Source organism: Mustelus asterias, chromosome 6 (genome assembly GCF_964213995.1).
Source record: "Mustelus asterias chromosome 6, sMusAst1.hap1.1, whole genome shotgun sequence".
Lineage (NCBI taxonomy): Eukaryota > Metazoa > Chordata > Chondrichthyes > Carcharhiniformes > Triakidae > Mustelus > Mustelus asterias.
The window spans coordinates 111,804,154-111,830,616 of record NC_135806.1 but is presented as its reverse complement, the minus strand read 5'-3'; the positions used below and the strand labels follow the sequence as shown (position 1 = coordinate 111,830,616).

The window sequence follows — 26,463 nt, the reverse complement described above, 5'->3', positions numbered from 1 at the left end:
CCCTCCGCACTGTCTACAACTCCACCGACTTTAGTGTCATCCGCAAATTTACTAATCCATCCTTCCACGCCCTCATCCAGGTCATTAATAAAATGACAAACAGCAGTGGCCCCAAAACAGATCCTTGCGGTACACCACTCGTAACTGAACTCCAGGATGAATATTTCCCATCAACCACCACCCTCTGTCTTCTTACAGCTAGCCAATTCCTGATCCAAACCACTAAATCACCCTCAATCCCATGTGTCCGTATTTTCTGCAAAAGCTTACCATGGGGAACCTTATCAAACGCTTTGCTGAAATCCATATACACCACATCAACCGCTTTACCCTCATCCACCTCTTTGGTCACCTTCTCAAAGAACTCAATAAAGGTTTGTGAGGCACGACCTACCCTTCACAAAACCGTGCTGACTATCCCTAATCAAATTATCCCTTTCTAGGTGATTCTCCCTGGGTCAGCAAGAGTTTCCTCTGGGTGCTCCGGTTTCCCCTCAAACTCCAAAGATACGCGGGTTAGGTTGACTGGCCATGATAAATTGCCTTTTAGTGTCGGGGGATTAGCAGGGTAAATATGTGTGAGGTTGCGGGGATAGGCCTGCGTGGGATTGTTGTGGGTGCAAGCTCAACGGACTGAATGGCCTCTTTTTGCACAGTAGGAATTCTACGAATACACAATAAATTGGTTGGTCCTGGTAGGATTCTGAGAAGTATAAAGGGACATAGTACTCTAAAAGGTAGTAGTACAGACAGATAAGGAAGTTAAAGAAGGTATATAGGATACTCTGCTTTCTAAAACATTAGCGAGGAAAGTATTGTGTACATTGCAGGAAGGATGTGATCACGTCCTTCTAGAGAGGTAAGAGGAGATTTACAGGAAGTTGCCAGAAATAGAGATCAGCTACAAGTAAAAATTGAATAAAGCTGGACTCGTTTTCTTTGGAACAGACGTGGCCGAGAGAACATTTAACTGAAATGTATAAAATAATGAGGGATCTAGATACAAAAGATAGGGCGGATATATTTTCTTTAGCAGAGATGTCAATAACCAGGAGACTTAAGATTCAAAATAATTGTTAGAGTGACTGGAGGAGAGTTGATATGTTTTTCTTCCATTCGGGGGATGGTGGGTTCTGGAACTCATTTCCTGCAAAAGGGTGTAGGAGGCAGAAGCCTTTGGGCATTTAAAAGCACTTCAACATGCACTCGAAATGCCATAACCTACAAGTCCATGGATCAAGAGCTGGAAAGTGGGCTTAGGCTGAATAGCTGTTTCTCAGCTGGCAAAGACCTAATGGGCCCTATAGGTGCCTCTCTGCTGTAAATTTCAACAATTCTATGAATCTTTCTCTTGTTGGTGATGGTCATGTACAGCACCGGAATAGTGTAAATGTTACTGGTCAGCGATGAGTCCAGGTCTTGCCACATGTAGACATGAGCTGTTTTAATACCAGAGGAATTTGTCAGTGAAATTATATAAATGTACAATTATTAGCAAACACTCAAGGCAACCAAATCTCTCAAAATCACATTAAATCAAGAGCCAGTCATAGACTTTAAATTGTAATATCTGACAATAGAAATAACATTGCCAGTTAAAAAGGAAATTTCTAAAGCCTATCCACAACTGAAACAAACAATTTGAACAAAATGCTTCTCAAAAGGTGAACATTTGAAACAGACCTTTTATCTAGCAGAAAAGAGTTAAGCATGAATGATCTTAATCTTATGATTTAACCCCTTTACGTGGTGTTTCCAGTTATGACGATGATGCGCGTTATCACACACGAGGCTGGAGATGCTCAGGAAATAAAGGCTTTTATTTGCTGTTACAACGAAGCTACTAATTATATACACGATCCCAGACTGAGGGGTCCCAGACAGAGCAGTGACCTTTATACCTCTCCCAGGAGGCGGAGCCCGACTGGGATGTACCACAATAACTATAATACAAGGTGTAACAGCCCAACCCTAACCCCAACAGCAACAAGTAGAACAACCCATCCCTAACCCCAACAGCAACATATATACATACTTGTAGTACTGGCCAGACCCTGGCTCAGTACTATCGAGTGGGAACCAACGATGGTTCACCACATTCACCCCTGCTTTGAAGACAAAGGCCGGCGGGGTACAAAAAAACAGAATAATTTGTCATCAGTCGATAAGTTCAGACGGTCAGGGGGACCGCACCGTCGTTGTGACCTCCTCAATACCGGCGATGACACCGGAGTAGGCACTCGCGGTGGCGTTCTCCCCAAGGCGATGTCCAACTGTTCCTCCACAGTCTCACGGGCCGGTTGACCCCGAGGTGATGGTAATCCATTGAGTTCCGACACGCCCTGAAGTGGCGACCATCCTCTGGACTCAGGCAAGCTGTACACGGGAGTAAAAGGGTTAAGTAATGGTCCCGATGCTGCCCGCGCCGTGTCCGGAGGGGAAACAATAGTTATGGGGTTTGTAACAGGGGGTATGGGAGCGATAGGGGTTTCTACGTCCCCTGCTGGCGCCAGGTCTCGGATCGAGACCGAGACCGTGTCCTCGCGCCCGTCAGGGTATGCCACATAGGCATACTGAGGGTTGGCGTGGAGGAGATGGACCTGTTCGACCAACGGGTCGCACTTGCGGGCCCTAACATGTCGCCGCAGGAGGACAGGTCCTGAGTACGTCAACCAAGACGGTAATGAGGTCCCAGAGGAAGACTTCCAAGGGAATGAAAACAGCCACTCATGGGGAGTAGCGTTGGTTGCCGTACACAGGAGTGAGCGTATGGAATGGAGCGCATCAGGGAGCACCTCTTGCCAACGGGAGACTGGAAGGCTTTTTGACTTCAACGCCAGTAAGACAGCCTTCCAGACTGTAGCATTCTCACGTTCCACCTGTCCGTTACCCCTAGGGTTGTAGCTCGTGGTTCTACTAGAGGCAATCCCGTATGAGAGCAGGTATTGCCTCAAGGCATCGCTCATGAACGACGAGCCCGTCGCTGTGAATGTAGCTGGGGTACCCGAACAGGGTGAAAAGATCACGGAATGCCTTGATAACTGTGGCAGCGGATGTATCAGAGCAGGGAACAACAAAAGGGAATCTCGAGTACTCATCAATGATGTTGAGGAAGTACACATTCCAATCTGTTGAGGGAAGGGGGCCCTTAAAGTCGACACTCAGTCTTTCGAAGGGACGAGTGGCCTTGACTAATTGTGCCCGGTCAGGTCGGTAAAAGTGCGCTTTGCATTCCGCGCATACCCGACAGCTTCTTGTTATGGACCTGACATCCTCCACTGAGTAGGGTAGATTGCGGGCTTTTATAAAGTGGTAGAGCCGAGTGACCCCAGCATGGCATAGGTCATTATGGAGAGCCTGCAAACGGTCCTCCTGTATACTGACGCATGTTCCACGCGAGAGGGCATCCGAGGGCTCATTGAGTTTCCCTGGACGATACATGATGTCATAGTTATAGGTGGAGAGTTCAATTCTCCACCGCAAGATCTTGTCATTCTTGATCTTGCCCCTCTGCGTGTTATTAAACATGAACGCCACGGACCGCTGGTCCGTGATCAGGGTGAACCGTTTTCCCGCCAAGTAATGGCGCCAGTGCCTGACGGCCTCCACAATGGCCTGGGCCTCCTTTTCCACCGCTGAATGCCGAATTTCGGGGCCTTGGAGGGTGCGGGAAAAAAAGGCGACGGGCCTGCCCGCCTGGTTAAGTGTGGCGGCCAGGGCGAAATCAGATGCATCGCTCTCCACCTGAAAGGGGATGGACTCATCAACAGCGTGCATCGTAGCTTTCGCAATGTCGGCTTTTAGTTTATCAAAGGCCAATCGAGCCTCTGGTGTTAGGGGAAAAGAAGTGGACTTGATGAGCGGACGGGCTTTGTCCGCGTAATTGGGAACCCACTGTGCATAATAAGAGAAGAAGCCTAAGCATCTTCTCAGTGCTTTTGCACTAGTGGGCAGGGGAAGTTCAAAGAGGGGATGCATACGGTCTGGATCAGGGCCAATGACCCCGTTTTCCACCACGTATCCGAGGATGGCTAAACGGCGCGTACGAAACACACACTTCTCCCTGTTGTAGGTCAGGTTCAGGCGAGATGCAGTGCGTAGGAAATTCAGGAGATTTGTGTCGTGGTCCTGCTGGTCATGGCCGCAGATGGTGACGTTATCCAGGTACGGGAAGGTAGCCCGCAGCCCGTTCTGGTCCACCATTCAGTCCATAGCACGCTGGAAGACCGAGACCCCATTGGTGACACCAAAGGGAACCCTAAGTGATACAAGCGACCATCCACCTCAAAAGCCGTGTATTGTCGGTCCTCTGGGCAAATGGGGAGTTGGTGGTAGGCAGGCTTGAGGTCTATGATGGGGAACACCCAGTACTGCGCAATCTGATTGACCATGTCAGATATGCGCGGGAGGGGATACGCATCCAGCTGCGTGTATCTATTAATGGTCTGACTATAGTCAATGACCATCCGGGGTTTGTTCCCACTCTTGACCACCACGACCTGCGCTCTCCACGGACTAGCGCTGGGTTGTATGATCCTTTCCTTGAGGAGCCGCTGAACTTCAGATCGAATGAAGTTCCGATCCTCAGCGCTGTAACGCCTACTCTTAGTCGCAATGGGCTTGCAGCCTGGCACAAGATTCTGGAACAGAGAGGGTGTGGTAATCTTCAGCATCGAGAGGCTACAGGCGGGGCAATTTGGAGGCTGCTGTTCTCCCACTGAAAGCGAAGGGAGTGGCCCACCGTACTGTAGGGTTACACTCAAGTGGACCATGAAGTTTAGTCCGAGAAGTATTGGCGCGCAAAGGTGCAGCAACACCAGGAGCTTGAAACGCTCGTAAACCGTGCCTTGCACCGTTAAAGTTACCACGCAACTCCCTAGCATGGTGACAGACCGGGACCTTGATGCCATAGAAATTGTCTGTTTGACAGGTTGAATCCGGAGTCGACACCGCTTCACAGCGTTTGGGTGGATAAAGCTCTCAGTGCTCCCGCTGTCAAACAGACAATAAATCAAGTGGTCGTTTACCTGAATGTCCATCATAGACTTGTCAAGTCTATGAGGCTTGGCCTGGTCCAGGATGATCGACGCCACCGTTGGTTCATGAGCGCCACTGCAGGCAGCTGAGATTGACGAGGATGACCCCTGCTGGTCATTCGCGGTCGGTGCCGACCAACATGGCCGCTCCCATAGGTCGCACGTGGGTGATGGCGCCAAACTCAGCGACCCCTGGTGGTCACACATCTCCGACTCCATCGACCTGGCCTCACACGTGGACGAAACCCTCGACGATGCCGACGACGAAGAACCGGGCTCCGAGGAATCGCAGGCCGCACTGCTGTTCCGAGAAGCAGGTTTAGATTGGCACACTTTCGAAAAGTGCCCCTTCTTACCGCAGGCGGAGCACAACACAGCTTTAGCGGGACACCGTTGCCGAGTATGCTTCGCTCCCCCACAGAAGTAACACCGCGGGCCGCCCGGAGCTGCTGGCGTCGTCTGGCCCGAGTGTGAGCACGCCATCACGCAGCTTTTCGAACCCGAGGGACGAGGAGGGATCAGCGACTGCTCCTGCCACCTTGTCTCCACGTGGTCTTCAGGATACAATACTAGGCTTTTGGAGGCCGTCTCCAACATATCCGCTAGTTCTATTGCCTTAGTGAGGTCAAGATTACCTTGCTCCAGTAGTCTGAGTCAGATGTAAGATGATCCAATTCCCGCCACAAACGCATCTCGAGCAAGGTCGTTCATATTCTGATCCGCCGACACTGCTTTGCAGTTACAGCCCCTGGCTAGCGGTAGGAGCTCGTTCGCGTATTCTTCCATCGTTTCGCCGGACTGCCGTCGTCGAGTGGCTAAGAGGTATCGAGCATGCATTTCGTTGGGCGCTTTAATGTAACGCTTCTTAAGAAGCTCGAGGGCCTTTGTGGAGTCGGTGGCTGCACGGATCGCGAGGTAGATGGTGTCGCTTACCCTCGCATGGAGGACCCGGAGTCTGTCATCATCTGTGGTTACCGCTGCGGAGGCTGCCAGGTAGTCCTCAAAACATTTCAACCAGTGGTCGAAGGTGTTAGAGGCGCCCGCCGCACGTGGATCCAGTGTAAGACGTTCAGGTTTCAATATCTGCTCCATACTCTCTGTATCGTTTTTTTTTCTTCCGACGAGAGTTTACTTAACAGCAAATAAAATTGATGCGCGTTATCACACATGAGGCTTGAGATGCTCAGGAAATAAAGCCTTTTATTTGCTGTTACAACGAAGCTACTAATTATATACACGATCCCAGACTGAGGGGTCCCAGACAGAGCAGTGACCTTTATACCTCTCCCAGGAGGCGGAGCCCGACTGGGATGTACCACAATAACTATAATACAAGGTGTAACAGCCCAACCCTAACCCCAACAGCAACAAGTAGAACAACCCATCCCTAACCCCAACAGCAACATATATACATACTTGTAGTACTGGCCAGACCCTGGCTCAGTACTATCTAGTGGGAACCAACGATGGTTCACCACAGACAACAAAATTACATTTCACCATGGGTAGAAGTCCATTTTTGTCAGCTACAAACGGATCATGACATGACACCAGTATGATTGTATATTGTCACCAACAGAAGTAACTAAAACGCACTCAAGTAAAAAGTAGATAACAAGCCTCAACAGTGCGAAGAGGAATTCAGTTAATGACATAAATAATGAAGAGGTCACTTCCTGTTGTGAAAAGTCTGCTCGTTGCTGATGCAGTCATTAACCACAAAATGAAGGTACACCATTTGCCACAGCATTCAACTGAAAGATGTTCTAACCCCAACCGCAACAGCACGCCTACAACGGAAATAAGAATCTGGATATTGCTAAGAAAAGCCTCTCGCACAGAGGTCTCGAATATCAAGGACACTTCAGTTTTCACAAGATCGGTCAACTGATGTATTTGAAGAAACCAAAAATCAACTCTAAGTGTAATATGGACAAACTTTGCAGCATTTTGAACCAGCACTCGCACAACATACAATCAAAATTATTTCCTGTAAAGATTGACCTAAACTTAAGTATGAGCATTAATCATTGCACAAGGGAGTTGTGCTAAATGTTCAGTCTGTATCAGCCACAAATAGCAACTCATTTGATTTGGCCTTTAGTCACTGTCAGAAAGGCTACAGTATCAACACTTTAAATTTGGCAATTCATCGCCCATCCTCCCAGTGGTTCAGCACGTTTAGCAGTTATGTTTATATGGTGAAAGGAAACAGGTGTGAATTTCAGTTTCTTAATATTTATTATGAATTCCATGATTTTAGATTTCCGACATAAAACAATTTTGTTAACATGTTACCAAATTTCATCTCTTGTGCTATCAATTGTAAAAATTGCACCTATTGTTTTATTTTTAACAACTAACACAACACCGGATGACTTTTCAATACAAGCACTTGTGTGTCACCTGGATTTAAGCCAAGTCTACTCAAAAGCATTTACAAAGCCATTTCCCACCTCAATCATACAAGACAACTGCTATATCTTTCACCGAAGGCAAGGCAAGCAAGCAAGACATGTATATGCTTAGCACAACAGAATGTGAAACAGATGCTGTTTTCAACTGTACTAACCAAAAAGTATTTCAATTTTAGTATCGTGTAACATTTCAAACCTGCTCATTGCAACAGGAAGTCATCTTTATAGTATGACATTGGATCAGAAACATTTTCCTTAATTACTCTGAGCAGAAAATCCTTTTATATAACTCTTCAGTTCAAATATCTGTAAACCAGAGGGAGGAAAAACTGCTTCTTGTGTCTGTCTGATCTACTGCCCAAGACTTTTATTTTGACTTCAGTTAACAACTTGTAGTCATATAGTGCCTTTAGCACAGTAATCCCATGGCACCTCACAGAAGAGTAATTCTACAAAAGGATTCTCTACCTTTGGCTAAATGTCCTTAGGAGGAGTAACGAAAAGCTAAACTTGCCTGAATGCATGGTCACTAATGGTGGGTGAAGGATACACACGAGGCCAGAATTGATTTGATTTATTATTGTCAGATGTATTAGTATACAGTGAAAAGCATTGTTTCTTGCGCGCTATACAAAGCATACCGTTCATAGAGTACATAGGGGAGAAGGAAAGAAGGTACAAAATCTAGTATTATAGTCATAGCTAGGGTGTAGAGAAAGATAAAATTATATAAGGTAGGTCCATTCAAAAGTCTGATGGCAGCAGGGAAGAAGCTGTTCTTGGGTCGGTTGGTACATAGCCTCAGACGTTTGTATCTTTGAGGACTGCAGAGTTCTCACTGTGTTATAGCTGAGAGAGAATGACAGAAATAGGGAAGGTTTGAGGCCATGAGGGGGTTTGAACTGCAGGATGAGATTTTTTAAATTGGCTCCTGGTTCACCATTGCCTCAATGTAAATCAGCGATCACAAGGGTGATAGATTAAAAAATGGACATGGCATCCGTTGGGATACGGCTAGTAGAGATTGGATGAGCTCAAATCTATGGAGCTTGGTAGAGGCCAGGGAGCGCAGCATTAGAACAGTTGAGGGGGTAAAAAAATACATGGATGAGGCATCAGGAGCAGGTAAGCTAAGGCAGAGGCAAAGATGTGATACTACGATGGTGAAAGAGGACAGTCATTGTGATGAGGAGGATTATGGGGTCAGGAGCTCTCTTTGGCGTCAAGTAGGGTGCAGAGGTTGCAAACTGCCTTCTACAGTTAGAGATAGTGGTCAAGTAGGGAGACAAGATTGGTGGCATGTGAATGAAGCCTGTGTGTGAAGTTGGTGGCTTCACTCTTCTCAATATTTAACCAAAAGAAATTATAGCTCATTCCAATCACAACTGTCTGACAAGAGACAGTGGAGGGCTTGAGGGAGGTGATGGAACTGGGTGTCATCAGCCTGTATGTGGAATCTCATGGCATCATCATCAAATGGTCTTTTAAAGGGGCATGTAGATATAAAATAGGAAGGTGTGAAAAACAGATGCTGCCAGAAATGTAGAGGTAATGGTGTGGCGATGGGAAGAGAAGCCATTGTTGGATATTCTCTGGCTATGACTGAAGAGGAAAGATTGGAATCATCAGGTGAGCAGTCTAAAAGGTAGCGTCGTCATAATCCCAAATGACCATAGACTGTTTTCTCCTTTGAGGAGTGTAGCTGGCTGGTGGCGATTTAACCTGAGGATCACCAAACCTCAGGCGAGGGGCAAGATCGAGAAGGTGGGCCTTCACGAGTATCCTCAGTCGGTATGGGAATTAAACCCGTGCTGTTGGCATCACTTTGCATCACAAACCTGCCGTCCAGCCGACTAGGACTAAACCGACCCGCAGAAAGAGTGGAATCAGGCAATCAGTTTCACTCAGTCGGACAATGTAAAAGAGACATTGAAAGAGGATGATGTGGCCAATCTTGCAGACCTTTGCTCTTCCTCAGTCCTGTCATTTCTCATTTCCTTCCTCTCCCCTACCCCATCCATTTGTGTGGATACACTTCAAAAATTCTTTACTTTGACACTAAAATATACTACCTTGGATTAATACTTCTGTAAATCAGGACTGGAGGTCAGGTTTTTTTGTCTCCAGGAGAATCTTTGCTGTACTTCCTGGGTCTCAGACTCCAAGGTGAAGGTGCGTCACTGTACGCCACAAAATTTAATATCCAAAATACATGAATTGGAAGATGCCAACTGCTACAATTATACTAAACTAATAACTTTAATTAAAATACTTGAAGACCAAACAAATACATTAAAAGTTCAGATAACGGAGCGTGGATTATTTTGTTCACATTTCGCAAAAAAAAACAATGTTTTCCTTCTTCCCTCTGCAGGAGAAAATTTACATCTTCTACACTCGACACGAATAATTTTACTCTCTCTCTCCCTTCATGCAGAAGAATGCATTAAGTTCAGATTCAGATTGGTGACCCATACTGTACAACCAGTATAGCCAATCACACTTTGGGGGAAAAAAGTGCCAATGGAGTCAAACCCACAACTGCTGCATTTTACTTGTGACTCATGCTTTGCATATCATGGATGCTGTGTACACAAAATCATAACCATCGCTCATATAGACACAAAATACTGCAAATGCTGGAAATCTGAAATAAAAAATGAAAATTTTTATAAAGTTGATTTATTAGGCACAAGTAGGCTTACGTTAACACTGCATTGAAGTTACTGTGAAAATCTCCTAGTCGCCACACTCCGGCCACCTGTTTGGGTACATGGAGGGAGAATTTAGCATGGCCAATGCACCTAACCAGCACGTCTTTTGGACTGTGGGAGGAAACCGGAGCACCCAGAGGAAACCCACGCAGACACGGGGAAAACATGCAAACTCCACACAGACAGTGACCCAAGCCAGGAATCGAACCCGGGTCCCTGGCGCTGAGAGGCAGCAGTGCTAAACCCCACTGTGCCACCGTGCCGGCTCGGCATCCCACACAACATTACCAATTGACCAAACTGATCAGGTGGATGCAAATCTGGTTGGGAGGGGGAGATACAAGAGGTAGAGAGAGAAAGATGTAGAGAGACAATCAGGTAATCAATGGCATCTGGGTATATCCATTGTAAAAGGCATCCTGGTGAAAAGAACAGTGTTCAGAATCTGAAACTAAAGCAATTAAACACCCGGAGCCAACTCAAGAGTTGGTTCAATTTGAAAGGTTGAACTCTGTTTTTTCTCCACAGATGCTTCCAGACCTGAGTTTTTCCAGCATTTTCCATTTTTATTTCATAACTGTCTCTTGTTCAATTGACCAAAAGACATCAAATAAACTGAAAACACACAAGATGAATTACTTTTGTATTTGAACGTAATAGAAAGACACATTAGGAAGGTTCTTTCAATTTTAATCACATCTTTAAAAATCTGGCTTCAGAATCAAAGGAACAGTAAGCTGCACATGATACTGATTTCATCTATCCTCCTTTGGTAAATAGTCGTATAATTAACATAAAATAATGCAGGAAAGATACAAGTTGATCAGTGTTTCAAAAGATAACATTGGTTGCACCAGAACAATAGCCTAATCTCCCTCTTTCATACACTATTGTCACGGGTGTTTATTTGCTTTAGTTTCAGATTCTGAACACTGACTGTTCTTTACACCAGGTAATCCTATACATGCAAAGTGTTAAGAGGAGGAGAACTGGATGCCTTTTACAATAGATGTACCTGGATGCCATTGATTACCTGAATGCCTCTCCACCTTTCTCTTTCTCCTTGTTACTCTTGCCCCTCCTTCTCCCAACCAGATTTGCATCCATCTGATCAGTTTGGTCAATTGGTAATGTTGTGAGGGATTTTCCATGCCCTCCCACGGCGGCAGTGGAGGCTCACCATTGGTGGGTGGCGGGATCTTCTGATCCTGCTGCTATCAGTGCGGTTTCCCATTCTATGCACCCCCGCTGCCAAGAAATTCACGGCAAGGGTTCACTATCAGCGGGACCGGAAGATCCCAACAGCAGGAACGGACTGGTCCCCACGCTACCAGAAGGATGTGGATGCTTTGGAGAGGGTACAGAAAAGGTTTACCGGGATGTTGCCTGGTCTGGAGGGTATTAGCTATGAGGAGAGGTTGGATAAACTCGGTTTGTTCTCACTGGAACGACGGAGGTTGAGGGGTGGCCTGATAGAGGTTTACAAGATTATGAGTGGAATGGACAGAGTGGATAGTCAGGTGCTCTTTCCTAGGGTAGTAAAGTCAAGTACTGGGGGACATAGGTTTAAAGTGCGTGGGGAAAAGTTTAGAGATGTGTGAGGCAAGTTTTTTTTTTTACACAGAGGGTGGTGAATGTCTGGAAAGAACTATCCAGTTTATGCATTTGATCTATAAAGATATCTTGCCTCAGCAGGGGCATGTAAAGAAAACAAAAGAAATTGCACAGTTTGTATCTCAGAAGCACTTTTAAAGTATTAATGTCGAACTGAAGTCTCTGCAATTGCGCAGCAACTAAACAACCAATCTTTGGTAGCCCTTTAAAAGATAATGTATTTTGATTATAATGACAAGTGGAGGTAAGGAAAAATACTCAAGTGCATATTTTCTTTGTAATACAGATTTTCCTTTTCAATCTTTGAGATGTAATTGTCAGACCCTCATCTGGGCTTGCAACTGGTCTTTCCAGTTGGTGGAATGGGAGCCTTAACTCTGCTGCCAAGTACAAATCATGAAGCTGAACAAACAAGATTTTGAAAATTAATTAGCTCATGCAAGGTCAGTATTTCAAACCTGTTGCCCAAGCGACCTTGCGTAGGCCCAGAGCCACCTTGCTGACTCACTCAAGACCATTTGAAGGTAAACCCTCAGTGATGTTAGGGAGGGTTTTTCACCCAGTGACAGTAAAGGTTCCAAGTCAGGATGGGGAGGGATTTTGGAAGGTGTTTGCTGGCGGTTGAGCTCCTAAGTGTCTAATATATCAAAAAACAGGGACAGCTGAGGTCACAGGTTTGGAAGCTGCTGCTGCAAGTCTTGGCAAGTGCATCTTGAAGATGGTACATACTGCAGCCATGTAGCATTAGTGGTGCAGGGAGTAAAGATAATATAGTGAATTAGTGGTTTATCCAGTAGGATTTGAACATGCAAACAAGTAGGCCATTCAGCTCACTCCACCATTTAATTAATCATGGCTGATCTGATAGTAACCTCAAACCTGCTTCCCACCTACACCTGATAACCTTTCACCCCTTAATTACCAAAATCTATCTAGCTCGGCCTTTAAAATATTCAAGACCTTTTCCAATATCTTTTCTGGAAGAGAGCTTCAAAGACTCTCGACCCTCAGAAAAAGATTTGCTTCATCACCATTTTAAATGGGCAACCCCTTATTTTTAAAAGTGACACCTAGTTCTAGTTTCTCCCACAAGGGGAAACATCCTCTCCACATTCACGCGATCAAGAACCCTCAGGATCATATCTGATTCAATCAAGTTGCCTCTTACTCTTCTAATCTCCAGCAGATACAAGTCTGACCTAGAAAGTCATAGAAACCCTACAGTGCAGAAGGAGGCCATTCGGCCCTTCGAGTCTGCACCGACCACAATACCACCCAGGCCCTACCCCCACATATTTTACCCGCTAATCCCTCTAACCTACACATCCCAGGACTCTAAGGGGCAATTTTTTTTAACCTGGCCAATCAACCTAACCCGCACATCTTTGGACCTGTCCAACCTTTCCTCACAAGACAACCAACCCACCCGTTCAAGATACTAGTCTGGTAAACCTGCTTTGAACTGCTTCCAATGCATTTACATCCTTCTTTAAGTAAGGTGACCAACACCGTACCCAGTACTGCAGATGTGCTTTCACGAGTGCTCTCTGTAACAGAAACATAACCTCTCATTTATGTTTTCAATTCCCCTTGCAATAAATGATAACATTCTATTAACTTTCCTAATTACTTGCTGTCCCTGCATACTAGCATTTTGCGATTTATGTACTAAGGCACCCAGATCTCTGCATCTCCGAGTTCTGCAGTGTCTTGCTTGGTGCTGAATGTCTTCAGTGTTGTTGGAGCTGCATCATCCAAGCAAGTGGAGAGCATTCCATCACACTTTTGACTTATGCCTTGCAGATGGTGGATAGGCTTTGGAGAGCCAGTTGGTGAGTCACACCATTGAAGACCTAGCCTCTGGCCTGCCCTTGTAGCTATTGTATTTGTATGGCTGATCCAGTTAAGTTTCTGGTCAACAATAACCCCCAGGATATTGGTGGTGGGGAATTCAGCAATATTGATGCTGACATGGTCGTTATCTGAAACTTGTACTGCACAAATATTACCTGCCACTTGTCATCCCAAGACACAATGTTTTCCAAGTCTTGCTGGAGGCAGACACAAACAGTTTCATTAACTTAGGAACTGCAAAAGGAACTGGACAATCATCAATGAAATCCCACTTCTGATCCAATGATGGAGTGGTGGTCATTGATAAAGCAGCTGAAGATAGTTGGGCTCTGGACACTATCCTGAAGAATTCTAGTAATGATGCTCTGGGGCCAGGAGGATAAGCTTCCACAACTACAACCACCTTCCTTTGTGTGAGATATGATTCCAGTCAGTCAAGAACCTTCCCCGATTCCCATTCACTTCAGCTTCGCTCCTTGAAGCCACATTTGTTCAAAAGCTGCCTTAGTCCCTCTCACCTCTCGAGTTCAGCTTTTTTGTCCATGTCAAAGTTGTGGTGTGGCTTGGAGCCAACAGGTCCTGTGGAACCCAAACTGGACATTGGTGAGCATTCAACTCAACATGGTAAAGCAATGTGGAACAGAAGAAGCAGGATAGGGAACATCATTCATTTCTACCAAAGTGGGAGATTACCTCAATTTAAGAAAAGAAAATTGCGATGGGAATCTGTGCACTTTGTCACAACATGCCTTGTCTTAGGTGTAATGGTTATGTTCCTGGACTAGTAATGTAGAGGCCTGGACCAAGAGTTCATATCCTACAGCAACTGGAGATTTTGAATTCAATTTTGTTTTTTTAAAGTCCAGAATAAAAAGCTGATATCAGTAAAAGGCCACCAAGGTGTTGCATTGTCACAAAAGTTCAACTGATCCCTAAAAAATATCTAGGAAAGGACAACATGTGTCTTTACCTGGTTTAGTCTATGTGGTTCCAGTGTCAGACAACATGGTTGACTTTTAACTATTCTATGAAGTGACCAAGCAAGCCATTGAGTTAGCAAGACAATAAATGACAGAGTTGCCAGCAAGAAACATCCTGAGAATGAATCAAAAGAAAATCTGTCACACTAAATCTTCAAAGCTCCATCATTTAACCATGAACCAGGAGCACACTGATGAAATGTTTACAAAGGTTCTGATGTTCGATCCTTATAAGTTGAAGGTCTTATAGATCAGCTGGAAAAACAGAAAAGCTTTCAGTAAATTGACTGAACAGCTCAGTGCGGTAAGCCCAGCGTATGTTGAATAGTTTTGCAAAGAACCATTTTCAGAGAGGAACCATCTATACCAGTGGTTATGATGGAATGGCTTGCTCTAAATTGTTTCTGCATTGCTTGTATGTCATTTAAAATATAAGGTCCATTAGCAGCAATTAGGTGAAGCATGAAAATCAATTAATTCTTTCAGATCAAGTTCAGGCAAACAAAATATAGCAAACAGGGTGATTACCATCAACAGAGATTCAATTTGTACTTTCGTGACTGTGCTTACCACATCAGCAAGAGGTTAACCTCAGCAGGCAATGGACATGTTTGTATAGACACCGAGTCAGTTTGGCGCCAATTCCGCAGCTCACTGGTTTTGTTTGTTTGCAGTTATCAGGTCATTCTCATTAGGGTGCATGTAGACACGTGCACATGCATACGTTGCGTGCGAAATAGCTGCAATAATCGCACTAGTCATTGTATTTTTTTGCTCTCTTTTAAATCAGCACCAATAGAAAATACAGATCTTTAGTACCACAATGTCCATAACAAAAAGGTACTGTCAGTTCAAGGGAACATGTCATTATTTACAAATTCAGCTTTGCTTTCCAAATCATTGCTCCCCTTAATAATAAAATTGGAATTATCTGTTTGTTGGTTTTAAATTGAGTGACTGTGCACCATGCTGTAACTATATTGCAGAACAGTCACTGAATTGCAGCAATGGTTTTATCTGGCCACAGTTCAAATTTATATAATGTCCATGTTCCAAAACTAGAATAAAAATTAAGCAACTTTCCTTACAAGTGATGACTACAGAATTGAGATGAATGGGAAATGTAGTAAATTCCAAAACTCAACTTGTATCTTGGGCCACATGGAACTCTTCAGGGGCTGAAAGTTCGAATGATTTGTTTAGCTGCCTTGCCCGCACTCTCAGTTCTAATGAAAGGCGCAATAAATAAAATCAACCACAATAAAACATTCCTTTCAAACTAGTCTGCGTAGTTTATTAACGATGAATAAATTGAAATACACACTAATCAGTGTTCTTTATTGGCTTTATATGAGGAACTCTAGGATGTCTCAGGGTCATGCAAGAGAGTTATACTAAATGCAAAATGTTTCATTATTTACTGCTGCACATGCCAAAGAACTAGTGACATGGTGAAGCGTAACTCAAAACATGAAAACTAAGGTCATTTGTGCAGCAGAGTGAGAGGGCAGCTGAATGACTAGGGGAAGTTTGGTTTTAAATTCAGTAGGTGGGTAAACACAATTATTATTAGGAGCATAGGAACAGGACTAGGCCATTCAGCCCACTGAGCCTGCTCTGCAATTCAATACAATCATGGCTGATCAAACACTTCAACGCCTTTTACTCACATCCATAACCCTTTATGTTGTGTATCAGAAATCTATAAATCTCCACCTTAAATATACTCAATGAGTTTCCACAGCCCTCTGGGGTAGAGAATTCCAAAGGTTCAGAACACTGTGTAAAAACATTATTTCTCATCTTAGCCCAAAGTGGCTTCCCTCTTATTTTGAAGTTGTGCCATCTGTTTCTAAACTCCCCAATCAAGGGAGACATCTTACCTGCATCAACCCTGTCTATTCCTTTAAGTATTTTGTAGGTTTCAATTAACTCACCCCTCATTCTTCGAAAGTGAATACAGGCCCAGTTTGCCCAATCTCTCTTCATAAGACAGTCCAGCCATCCCTGGGACAAGTCTGGTGAACCCTCGTTGCGCTCTATGACAACAATATCCTTTCTGAAGTAAGGTGAACAAAACTGCAAACACTACTCCAGGTGCTGTCTAACCGAGCATCCATACAATTGAAGCAAGACTTCACAACTCCTGTACTCAAATCCTGTTGTGATTAAGGCTAACATGCCATTAGCCTTCCTAATAGTTTGCTGCACCTGCTAGATTGCCTTCACTGACTTATGGACAAGGACACCCAGGTCCCTTTGTATGTCTACACTTTCTAATTTCTTACCATTTAGGAAATACTCTGCACATCTGTTCCTTGTACCAAAGTGGATTACCTCACATTTTCCCCCACATTATATTCCATCCGCTATTCCTGGCAAGTCAATTATTAAGTATGTGCATTGTTTTGTGAAAACTAACTAGTCTCCTTTGATTGACAATCTAACTATTGGAGAGAGAGAGAGAGAGAGAGAGAGAACAGGAGATACAGATAGACTTTTCTGAGATTTGTTGTGCAATGGATATACTTTTTTTACATGGCAAGAACAAAAATGGTGATTTAATAAGGAAAATCCTAAAAGAAAGGGGAAGGAGGAGAGTAGATGTGAGGGAACTAAACACAGGAGACCGATTGGGAAACAAAGCCTAGAAACATCTAAATACTTTAAATATTCTAAGGTGGACATCAAAAACAATCAATATTTCTGAATGGCATAATTATGTAAATAGTTGAAGAGAGATTTGATAAATATTAGCCCTCAAGTAACTCAAGAGCAATTGTTTCCAGGGGTTTCAACACAAGGTGGCTATGTCATTTAAAGCAACTTAAGCACTCTGTCACATTGTAGCGCTGGAAACATGACATCTCAAAGACATCACCTTGACTGCGAGGCAACTTATCTCAGATCGTATAGGAGTTTCCTGCAGCCCACAAAGGGTAAAATGTGGTTTTATTCCAGCAGAACACTACTACGTAGCCTCAGAATCTATGAACTACCTTATCAAAACTGAACTTCTACATCGGAAAACTCCTTTTCTGCTTATTCCAGATCCCTAGCAATCATTGTTAGAGTGACACAGGAGTTGTAATGTGCAATGTTTGAATAATATACCACGTTCATGATTGATCTTTACCAAAACACTAGCAACCAACGGTAAATTTGCTCCTTGTATCCTCACAAGAGTATATCTTAATTGCAAATACTCGTATGCTTAGAAAGAACAAAATCCAACAGAAAAAGCAAACAACATAGGGGCGGCACGGTGGCACAGAGGTGGGCACTGATGCCTCACAGCACCAGGGACCCAGGTTCAATTCCAGCCTTGGGCCACTGTCTGTGTTGAGTTTACACATTCTCCCAGTGTCTGCGTGGGTTTCCTCCAGGTGCTCCGGTTTCCTCCCACAGTCCAAAGATGTGCACAGTAGGTTGACTGGCCATGCTAAATTGACCCTAGTGTAAGAGGGACTAGCAGGGCAAATTTGTGGAGTTATAAGAATACGGTCTGGGTGGGATTGTGGTCGGTGCAGACTCGATGGGCCAAATGGCCTCCTTCTGCAACATAGGATTCTACGATTCTATGAACATATGATTCCTTATCTATTTTCAAATGAGACAAATTTAATGTGAATGCCACTGAGGCTTTTGATAGAGCTGGGTATATATCATGTGTGTTCAGAGAAGACAGCAAAGTCAATAATGTAAGGAATAGAATTGTGAATGATCAAATGCTATACAGGAAAACAGATTGCTAACATAAAGCACAAGACCCCCTATCCCTCCTCGCATCCCATGCTTCAACGTCTCCCCTAATCCTGCTCAAGAAAGTGAATACTCATCCTGTAATACAGTTCCACAGAAACCACTTTCAAGCAAGACATTTCACAATTATCGGGTAATTTTTATTTTTCTTCTCCCTGGTCCAAGAGGGAATTGTAGCATCTCTATTCCGAGCTCATTGAGGTCAGCAAGTTCAAAACAGAGCAGCTAAGACATGCTCACTTGTTCCTCATACAGTACTGGACAGTGCCTTTATTCACTTGGCACGCTGCAGTGTTTTTGCCACAGAGTGATCCAAGAGGAACATCAGTTTATGTTGCGCTGGTAATGAAAAAGAGGTTTCTCTTCAAACATCACTGCAAAAGTTAAACTTCTCTGTAGTTCTACATGATAACCACAAAAAAACCCCATAGCCATCAAAAGGCTAAGTATCAAATCAAATTGTTAAAAATATAACGAATCATAGCGGAACTGTACTGGATGCCGAATTGTCCAGGCTGCAATTTAATATCAAAATTCAATGCGAAACAAGCAAATCCCAAGATCAAACCAACAAAGTGCCCAATCTCATGAACAAAAATAGATAACATGATTTTTACATTCTACTTTGGTGTTAAATAGTAGCTCATAAAACTGAACAAGTGAAAAAAGCAACAAACAAATTTAGTTCAGCTAACACCGTTGTCACGATATTGTTGATTGGGTCTTTTTCAGGTTGTTAAAAGATGCATAAATTAAATGAATTAAATTAATCTTTTGCAGTTATTAAGCAATAAGGTCATATGGAACATGTAGCTCACAAAGTGATGTGAAATGATAAAACTGAATCCTTTCACAACTGGCAAGCCTAAATTAATAGAATTATACATTTTTCTGGATATCCGAACAGGTTAACATTACAACTTAAAATATATACAAATATACATGCAACATTTAAGTTGACCAAGTAAATAACACAACGCCTTTCTTTCCGGTCCCAAAAATCACATTTTTGCTTATAGTGGGCATACAAGTTGGCCCCTTTTTCAACCACAACATGTTACCCTTACATTATTGATCACCCACAATTTATTATTTCCACACATTTGTTTTACTTACCAACACCTTGTAACTGGACGTAAATGATCCAGCAGGAGACACGGGCTGCGTTGCAAGGTGTGGGAATTTAAGACGTGTTGGACGCAGATGACATTTCAAAATAGTGACCACCCACACCCAAGCTGGCACTTCACTATTCTCCTCGGCATACAAGTCGACTCCCATTTTCAGGGGGACTTTTCAAGGCTTCAGAAGTCGACTTTTCAAGGCTTCAGAAGTCGACTTATATGCAGAAGTCTACAGTATTCGTGAAAAAAGCAGCTGCATTATTATAAATGTATCTAAGATCCTTCTCGTTCAGTGAAGTCACAAGCTATTGGCTCCAGTTCTTCCAATATCTTTCAAGGATATTAAATGTTCCCTTTAAAAATGGAATAAAGTGAACCCCCTTGGGTCTCAGTACATTAGGTGTAAAGAAAATGCAACAAACCTTCCAAATGACCTAAAATCACTCAATATCTTGCATGTCATTTTTGCCAAGTTGGTATAAGCTTTATGTATCCTGCACTCTCTTTTAAAAAGAAATCAAAATTCATCATAGTTAGAAAGGCAGACGTATGGATCATTTTCAAAAAGAACTGTAACAATTTAATTATAGGCTGCCTTGTATTAGTAACAGTTTGCACCAAATTGATATTTATAGACCAAAAAGCTTCTTTCCAGAAAAAAAAATCAGAATGGAATCAATTTAATAAACCACTTTTTGCCATGGAATCAGTACTATGAGTTCACTGAATCGTTACAGTGCAGAAGGAGGCCATTAGTCCATCATGTCCGTACTGGCTCTCTGAATGAGTATTTCACCGAGTGCCATTTTCCTGCCTTCTCCCCATAACCCAGCAGATTGGTCCTTTACAAATAATCATCTAATTCCCTCCCGAATGCCTCAGTTGAACCTGCCTCCACCACGCTCAGGCAGTGCATTCCAAACCCTCACCACTCATATGTTTTGCTAATATTGTTTTTGCCAATTATTTCAATTCTGTGCCCTCTCATACTTGATCCTTTCACCAGTGGTAACAGTTCCCCCTTTTCTGCCATATCCAGGCCCTTCATGATTTCCCCTCAGTTTTCTTCAAGGAAACAAAAAATCCCAACTTCTCCAATTTACCTTCATTACTGAAGTTGCTCATGCCTGGAACCATTCTTGCAAACCTCTTCTGCACTCCCTCCAATGCTTCACATTTTCCCTATAGGGTGGTGCCCAGAACTATACTCAATACTCCAGATGAGTTCTAACTGGTGTAAGGGAGGGTTTGCCTGGATCCTAAACGCAGCATTCGAATTCAATGAAAATCTCAGTGAAAATCATGCTGCTGGACCGTGCCATCAGCCATACAATTGCACCAGCTGTGGTGGGATTTGAACCCACGACCCTCTAGCATTAGTCTTCTGGATTGCTAGTTCCGTGACATTATCACTACACTGCCATCTCCCCCAATGTAATGACCTCATTTGTGCCATCCATGAATATTAAGCTCCCAATTCTGAATAAATATTAAGGCACCTAGATACTAACCGACTCCTTCCTTCCAAACGGCCAGGTAAACTTGAATTATTAGTTCACCTGTACCATGTGGACTGCAGTCATTCAAGAAGGCAGCTTAACACCAGTACCTTTTCAAAGGCAATTAGCAATGGACAATTAAAATGCTGGCCTAGCCACTGAGGCCCATATCCCACAAAAGAATAAAATGTTTATGCTTTCTCCAGCAACCTGGTGATGCACTGCTGCAAACTGAAACCTTTACAACATCAATTCCTCTAGAATATTAGTACTTCCTTGAGGAGAGTTAAATGAGTATAGTTAAAACATTGAGACTAAAATTCTGAGACACATGTTATTGATAGACATCAAAACTACTGAGACACATGCTATTATTACTTGAATGGGTGTAAATTGAGAGAGGTGGATACTCAATGAGACCAGTTGCTGAAAGTAAGCATGCAGGTACAGCAGGCAGTAAAGAAGGTAAATGGTATGTTGGCCTTCATGGCGACAAGATTTGAGTATAGGGATAGGATATTTTGCTGCAATTGTATAGGGCATTGTGAGGCCACACCTGGAGTATTGTGTGCAGTTTTGGTGTCCTTATCTGAGGAAGGATGTCCTTGCTATAGAGGGAGTTCAGCAAAGGTTGATTCCTGGGATGGCAGGTCTGTCATATGAGGAGAGATTAAATCGGTTAGGATTATATTCACTGGAGTTTAGAAGAGTGAGAGGGGATCTCATAAAAACTTCTAAAATTCTAACAAGGTTAGACAAGGTAGATTCAGAAAGAATGTTCCCAATGGTGGGTGAATCCAGAACTAGTGGTCATAGTCTGAGGATAAGGGGTAAACCTTTTAAGAATTGAGGTGAAGAGAAATTTCTTCACCCACAGGGTGGTGAATGTGTGGAATTCATTACCACCAAATGTAGTTGAGGCCAAAACATTGTCTGATTTCAAGAAGAAATTAGATATAGCTCTTGGGGCTAAAGGAATCAAGGAATATGTGAGGAAGGGGGGAAATCAGGATATTGAATTCGTTGATCAGACATGATCAAGATGAATGGCGGAGCAGGCTCAAAAGGCCTATTCCTGCTTCTAGTTTCTATGTTTATAAGGGTAAATTTTCTTGTTAATTTTCTCCCTGCACTCTCCAAGATGGTGGCCTGGATTTTGCAATAATATTAATAAATAAGGCAGTCGCCATTCACTATTATTAAGGAGTCATCCGGATAATGCCTCAGGTGGTCAGTTAAAATGCCAAAATCCAGAGATTGCTGACTGGATTTGCCTTTCTTCTCAACACACTTCACTTGAACAGAACATCACCGAGAGACCTAGCATTGAAATACATTCAGGGGTTGTGGTACTTATCCATTAGATGCTCACTAAAGATTGCAGGAAAAGTTATGGCTCTCCCCATGCAAGTCTAAATTATTTATTTAAACAGTACAAGGCCTAGTTACAAATAAAGCACCTCGCTGGTGCCGAAAATGAACTCTCATGTGTGTGGAGTCTCATTCATTTAGATTTTAATTATTGATAAAAACTTCTTTAAAATTCAGATATTGTGTTTCCTTTCCATCTTGCTTTCTTAATCCAATCTTTCCATCCGTTCTATACAGGATTTTACAATAAATTAAACATTCACTTCTATGTTTTGACTTTGCCTGCCTCATGAGCCATATCTTACTGGTTGAAAAGACACTGCAGCTTAGCCGCTTTGTACACTTCCCAAATCTCCTGCTGAGGTACTCCTTCAGGTGCTTCATGACAGTAAGTTGCCATTCAAAAGACGGGGAAGATCTGTGGACAGCTGTACATGTAATGAATAGTGTTTGCCATTCCTTCACCACTGACTGCAAGATGCTAGCCATCGACTGTTGTGGTACCGTCTCACAGATAAACATTTCCTACATTACAAGAATGACTACACCTCAAACACACATTAGCTGTAATGCACTTTGGAAGGTCTTTAGATCTTAAAAGGCACCAATAAAATCAACTGTTCTTTCCCTTTTAACTTATTAAAATGTCCATTATTCATGTATAGAAAATAGGAGCATGAGTAGGCCATTCGGCCCTTGGAGCCTTCTCCACCATTATGGTCACAGCTGATCATCCAACTCAGTAGCCTGATCCCGCCTTCCCCCCATACCCTTTGATCCCCTGCATCCCAGCTATGATCCCAGTCACTGAATCAGCAGACTATTCCATTGTGGAATGTGTCACAGCCAAGAACAATTTCTTTTCCTTACCATCCTTGTGCCATAAAGCCAATTATAATGTCTCTAATTCTGCCCAGTTTAAGCATCGGTCAGATAACCTATTCTGCAAGAATTAAAATGATCTACCTTTTTAAAAAAAAAGTAGATAAAACCATTTCCAGTGCAAAAAAATTTGAACAGGAGGCAAATGTGACAACCATTTTGCATAGAGCAAGATTTCAATGGGATGAGTGAACAGTTGATATGTTTTCTCTTTAGCAGGTCTGGTTAAAGAAGAAACACTGATTAGGACAGTGGAAGAATTTTCCACTCATCTTTGCGCAATTCCATGGGGTATTTGACATCAACTTATATTGTCACCACAGGTAGACAGGGCTTCAGTCCCTCTTTGCTCAAGGTGCTACTTCCTAAAATGCAATAATGTAAACTGCAGCATCAGTTTAGATTATACACGAATTGGGGAACTGACACAAGATGATTGTTTCTGCCAACCCAAACCAGGCTGATGCATCAGGGAGTCTGATTATTCCTTTCTAAATGAGAGAGTCAAGCCTTGTACCAACCTGTGCACCAACACACCCCAGATTTCACATTTCAAAAATAAATGTTAGGCTGATTTCCATCTCGAAAGGAAATCTTGTGTGAACATTTATGACCATTTTGATCAACAAATTCCACTACACACAAAGTTCAAATAATGCTTACTGTTTAGCTTCCTCTAGGTGACATAGATATTCATAGGCAATGTTCTGATGCCTCCTCTCATCCATTTCCTCCGCAGAGAGTCTTTCATCATCCACAATAGCTACAAAAGAGAAATGTACATGGTTATCATGCAGCTGAAGGAAGCACTGGAATATCACCAGCTATAACATAAGAAATAGAGTGGGTGTAGACTAGACAGCCCCTTGAGCATGCTATACCATTCAATATGATCAAGGCTGGTCTTCTGCCTCAACTCTACTTTCATGCCCGTTCCCCATACCCTTCTATTCTTCCCCAAGAGATCAAAAATCTGTTTAGTATATTCGATAATACAGCATCCACATCCCCAAGGGGCTGAAAAATTACAAAAAATTCACAAACTCTCCTGCCCACTCTGTCCCTTGGTTCCCTATGAAACCTTGTATGTTTCCATCTCTCATTCTTCTAAACTTAGACCAAATCTGGCAAACTCTGAATGACAGAGCATCCACAAGCCCCTGAGATAGACAATTCTAAAGATTCACAACCAACTCAGTTTTAAATGACCAATATCTTATTCTGAGGCTGTGCCCATGTTCTAGATTCCTCACCCATGGGAAGCAACCTCGTGTGTCTACCCTGTCAAGCCCCTGCAGAATCATGTTTCAACGAGATCACTTCTCATTCTTCTAAAGGTCCAGTGTTTATAGACCCAATTTTCTCAGCTTTTCATCATAGAGCAATCCTCTCACTGCAGGAAATGATCTAATGAACCTTCATTGCACAACATCCATGCCAAGTATATCCTCACTTAGACATGGAGACCAAAGCTGCGTACAGTAGTCCAGCTGTGGTCTCACTAAAGCTTTGTATAGTTGCCGCTAGGCTTCCTTATTCATGTACTCCAATCCCCTTGCATGAAGATAAATACCCCATTACCTTTCCAACTGCTTGCTGTATGCGCATACTGCCTTTCTGTGCTCCGTGTATGAGAGTGCTCAAGTCTCTATTAAAATCAACATTTACAAGTTTCGCACTTTTTAAAAATATTCTGCTTTTCTGTTCTGTCAAAGTGAATAACTTCACATTTCCCCATTTTATACCCATCTGCCACTCACTCAACCTGTCTATATCCCTTTGCATCCTCCTCACAGCTTACATTGCCAACTAACTTTGTATCAAGCTTGGATATATTACTTTCTGTCTCAAAGAACAAAGAACAGTACAGCACAGGAAACAGGCCCTCCAAGCCTGTGCCACTCCTTGGTCCAACTAGACCAATCGTTTGTATCCCTCCATTCCCAGGCTGCTCATGTGACTATCCAGGCAAGTCTTAAACGCTGTCAGCGTGTCTGCCTCCACCACCCTACTTGGCAGCGCATTCCAGGCCCCCTCTGTGTAAAAAAACATCCCTCTAATATCCGAGTTATACTTCGCCCCTCTCACCTTGAGCCCGTGACCCCTCGTGATCGTCACTTCTGATCTGGAAAAAAGTTTCCCACCGTTCACCCTATCTATCCCCTTCATAATCTTGTACACCTCTATTATATCTCCCCTCATTCTCCGTCTTTCCAGGGAGAACAACCCCAGTTTACCCAATCTCTCCTCATAGCTAAGACCCTCCATACCAGGCAACATCCTGGTAAACCTTCTCTGCACTCTCTCTAACGCCTCCACGTCCTTCTGGTAGTGCGGCAACCAGAACTGGATGCAGTACTCCAAATGTGGCCTAACCAGCATTCTATACAGCTGGTTCATCAGACTCCAGCTTTTATACTCTATACCCCATCCTATAAAGGCAAGCATACCATATGCCTTCTTCACCACCTTCTCCACCTGTGCTGCCACCTTCAAGCATTTGTGGACTTGCACACCTAGGTCCCTCTGTTTCTATACTCTTGATGACTCTGCCATTTATTGTATAACTCCTCCCTAGATTATTTCTTCCAAAATGCATCAATTCGCATTTATCCGGATTAAATTCCATCTGCCACCTCTCCGCCTAATTTTCCAGCCTATCTATATCCTGCTGTATTGCCCGATAATGCTCATCGCTATCCGCAAGTATGTGCCTAAATCATTAAAATAGATTGTAAATAGCAGAGGCCCAGCATTGATCTTTGCATCACACTACTATTTACTGCTTGTCAAATTGAAAATGCTCCATTTATCCCTACCCTCTGCATCTTTCTGTTAACCAATCCTTTATCCATGCTAATATATTAGCTACAACTCCAAGAGTCCTAATCCTGCACATTAACCTTTTGTGTGGCACCTTATTGAATACCTTTTGGAAATCCAAGTATATTACATTTACTGGCTCCCCTTTATCTATCCTGTTATTGAATTTCAGTAACTGGTGAAGCTAGCTGTTTCACACTATTACTATGCAGCAGCAACACAAGTGGTCTTGTCAACAGAATGCTGCTGTCAAGCCAAAAAGACGTTCTGCCTATCACACAAATGGGTAATGTGGATATGAATTTCAGTGCCAGTATGATGCTAGGTATGTATGTAGACCATATGTCCCAAAGACCTGCGGTGGCGACCATATCAAACATAAGAACT

The 26,463-nt window shown here is 43.2% G+C and overlaps 1 protein-coding gene across 1 annotated transcript in view; it reads right to left on the bottom strand.

The window, feature by feature from the left end:
- The window catches only part of iqgap2 (IQ motif containing GTPase activating protein 2), a 354,173-nt gene that overhangs the window by 291,806 nt on the left and 35,904 nt on the right, over positions 1-26,463 (bottom strand). Inside the window, exon 2 of the mRNA XM_078214942.1 lies at positions 23,917-24,016. Within this exon, the coding sequence (XP_078071068.1) occupies positions 23,917-24,016 (100 nt within the window). The remainder of the gene's footprint in view (positions 1-23,916; positions 24,017-26,463) is intronic.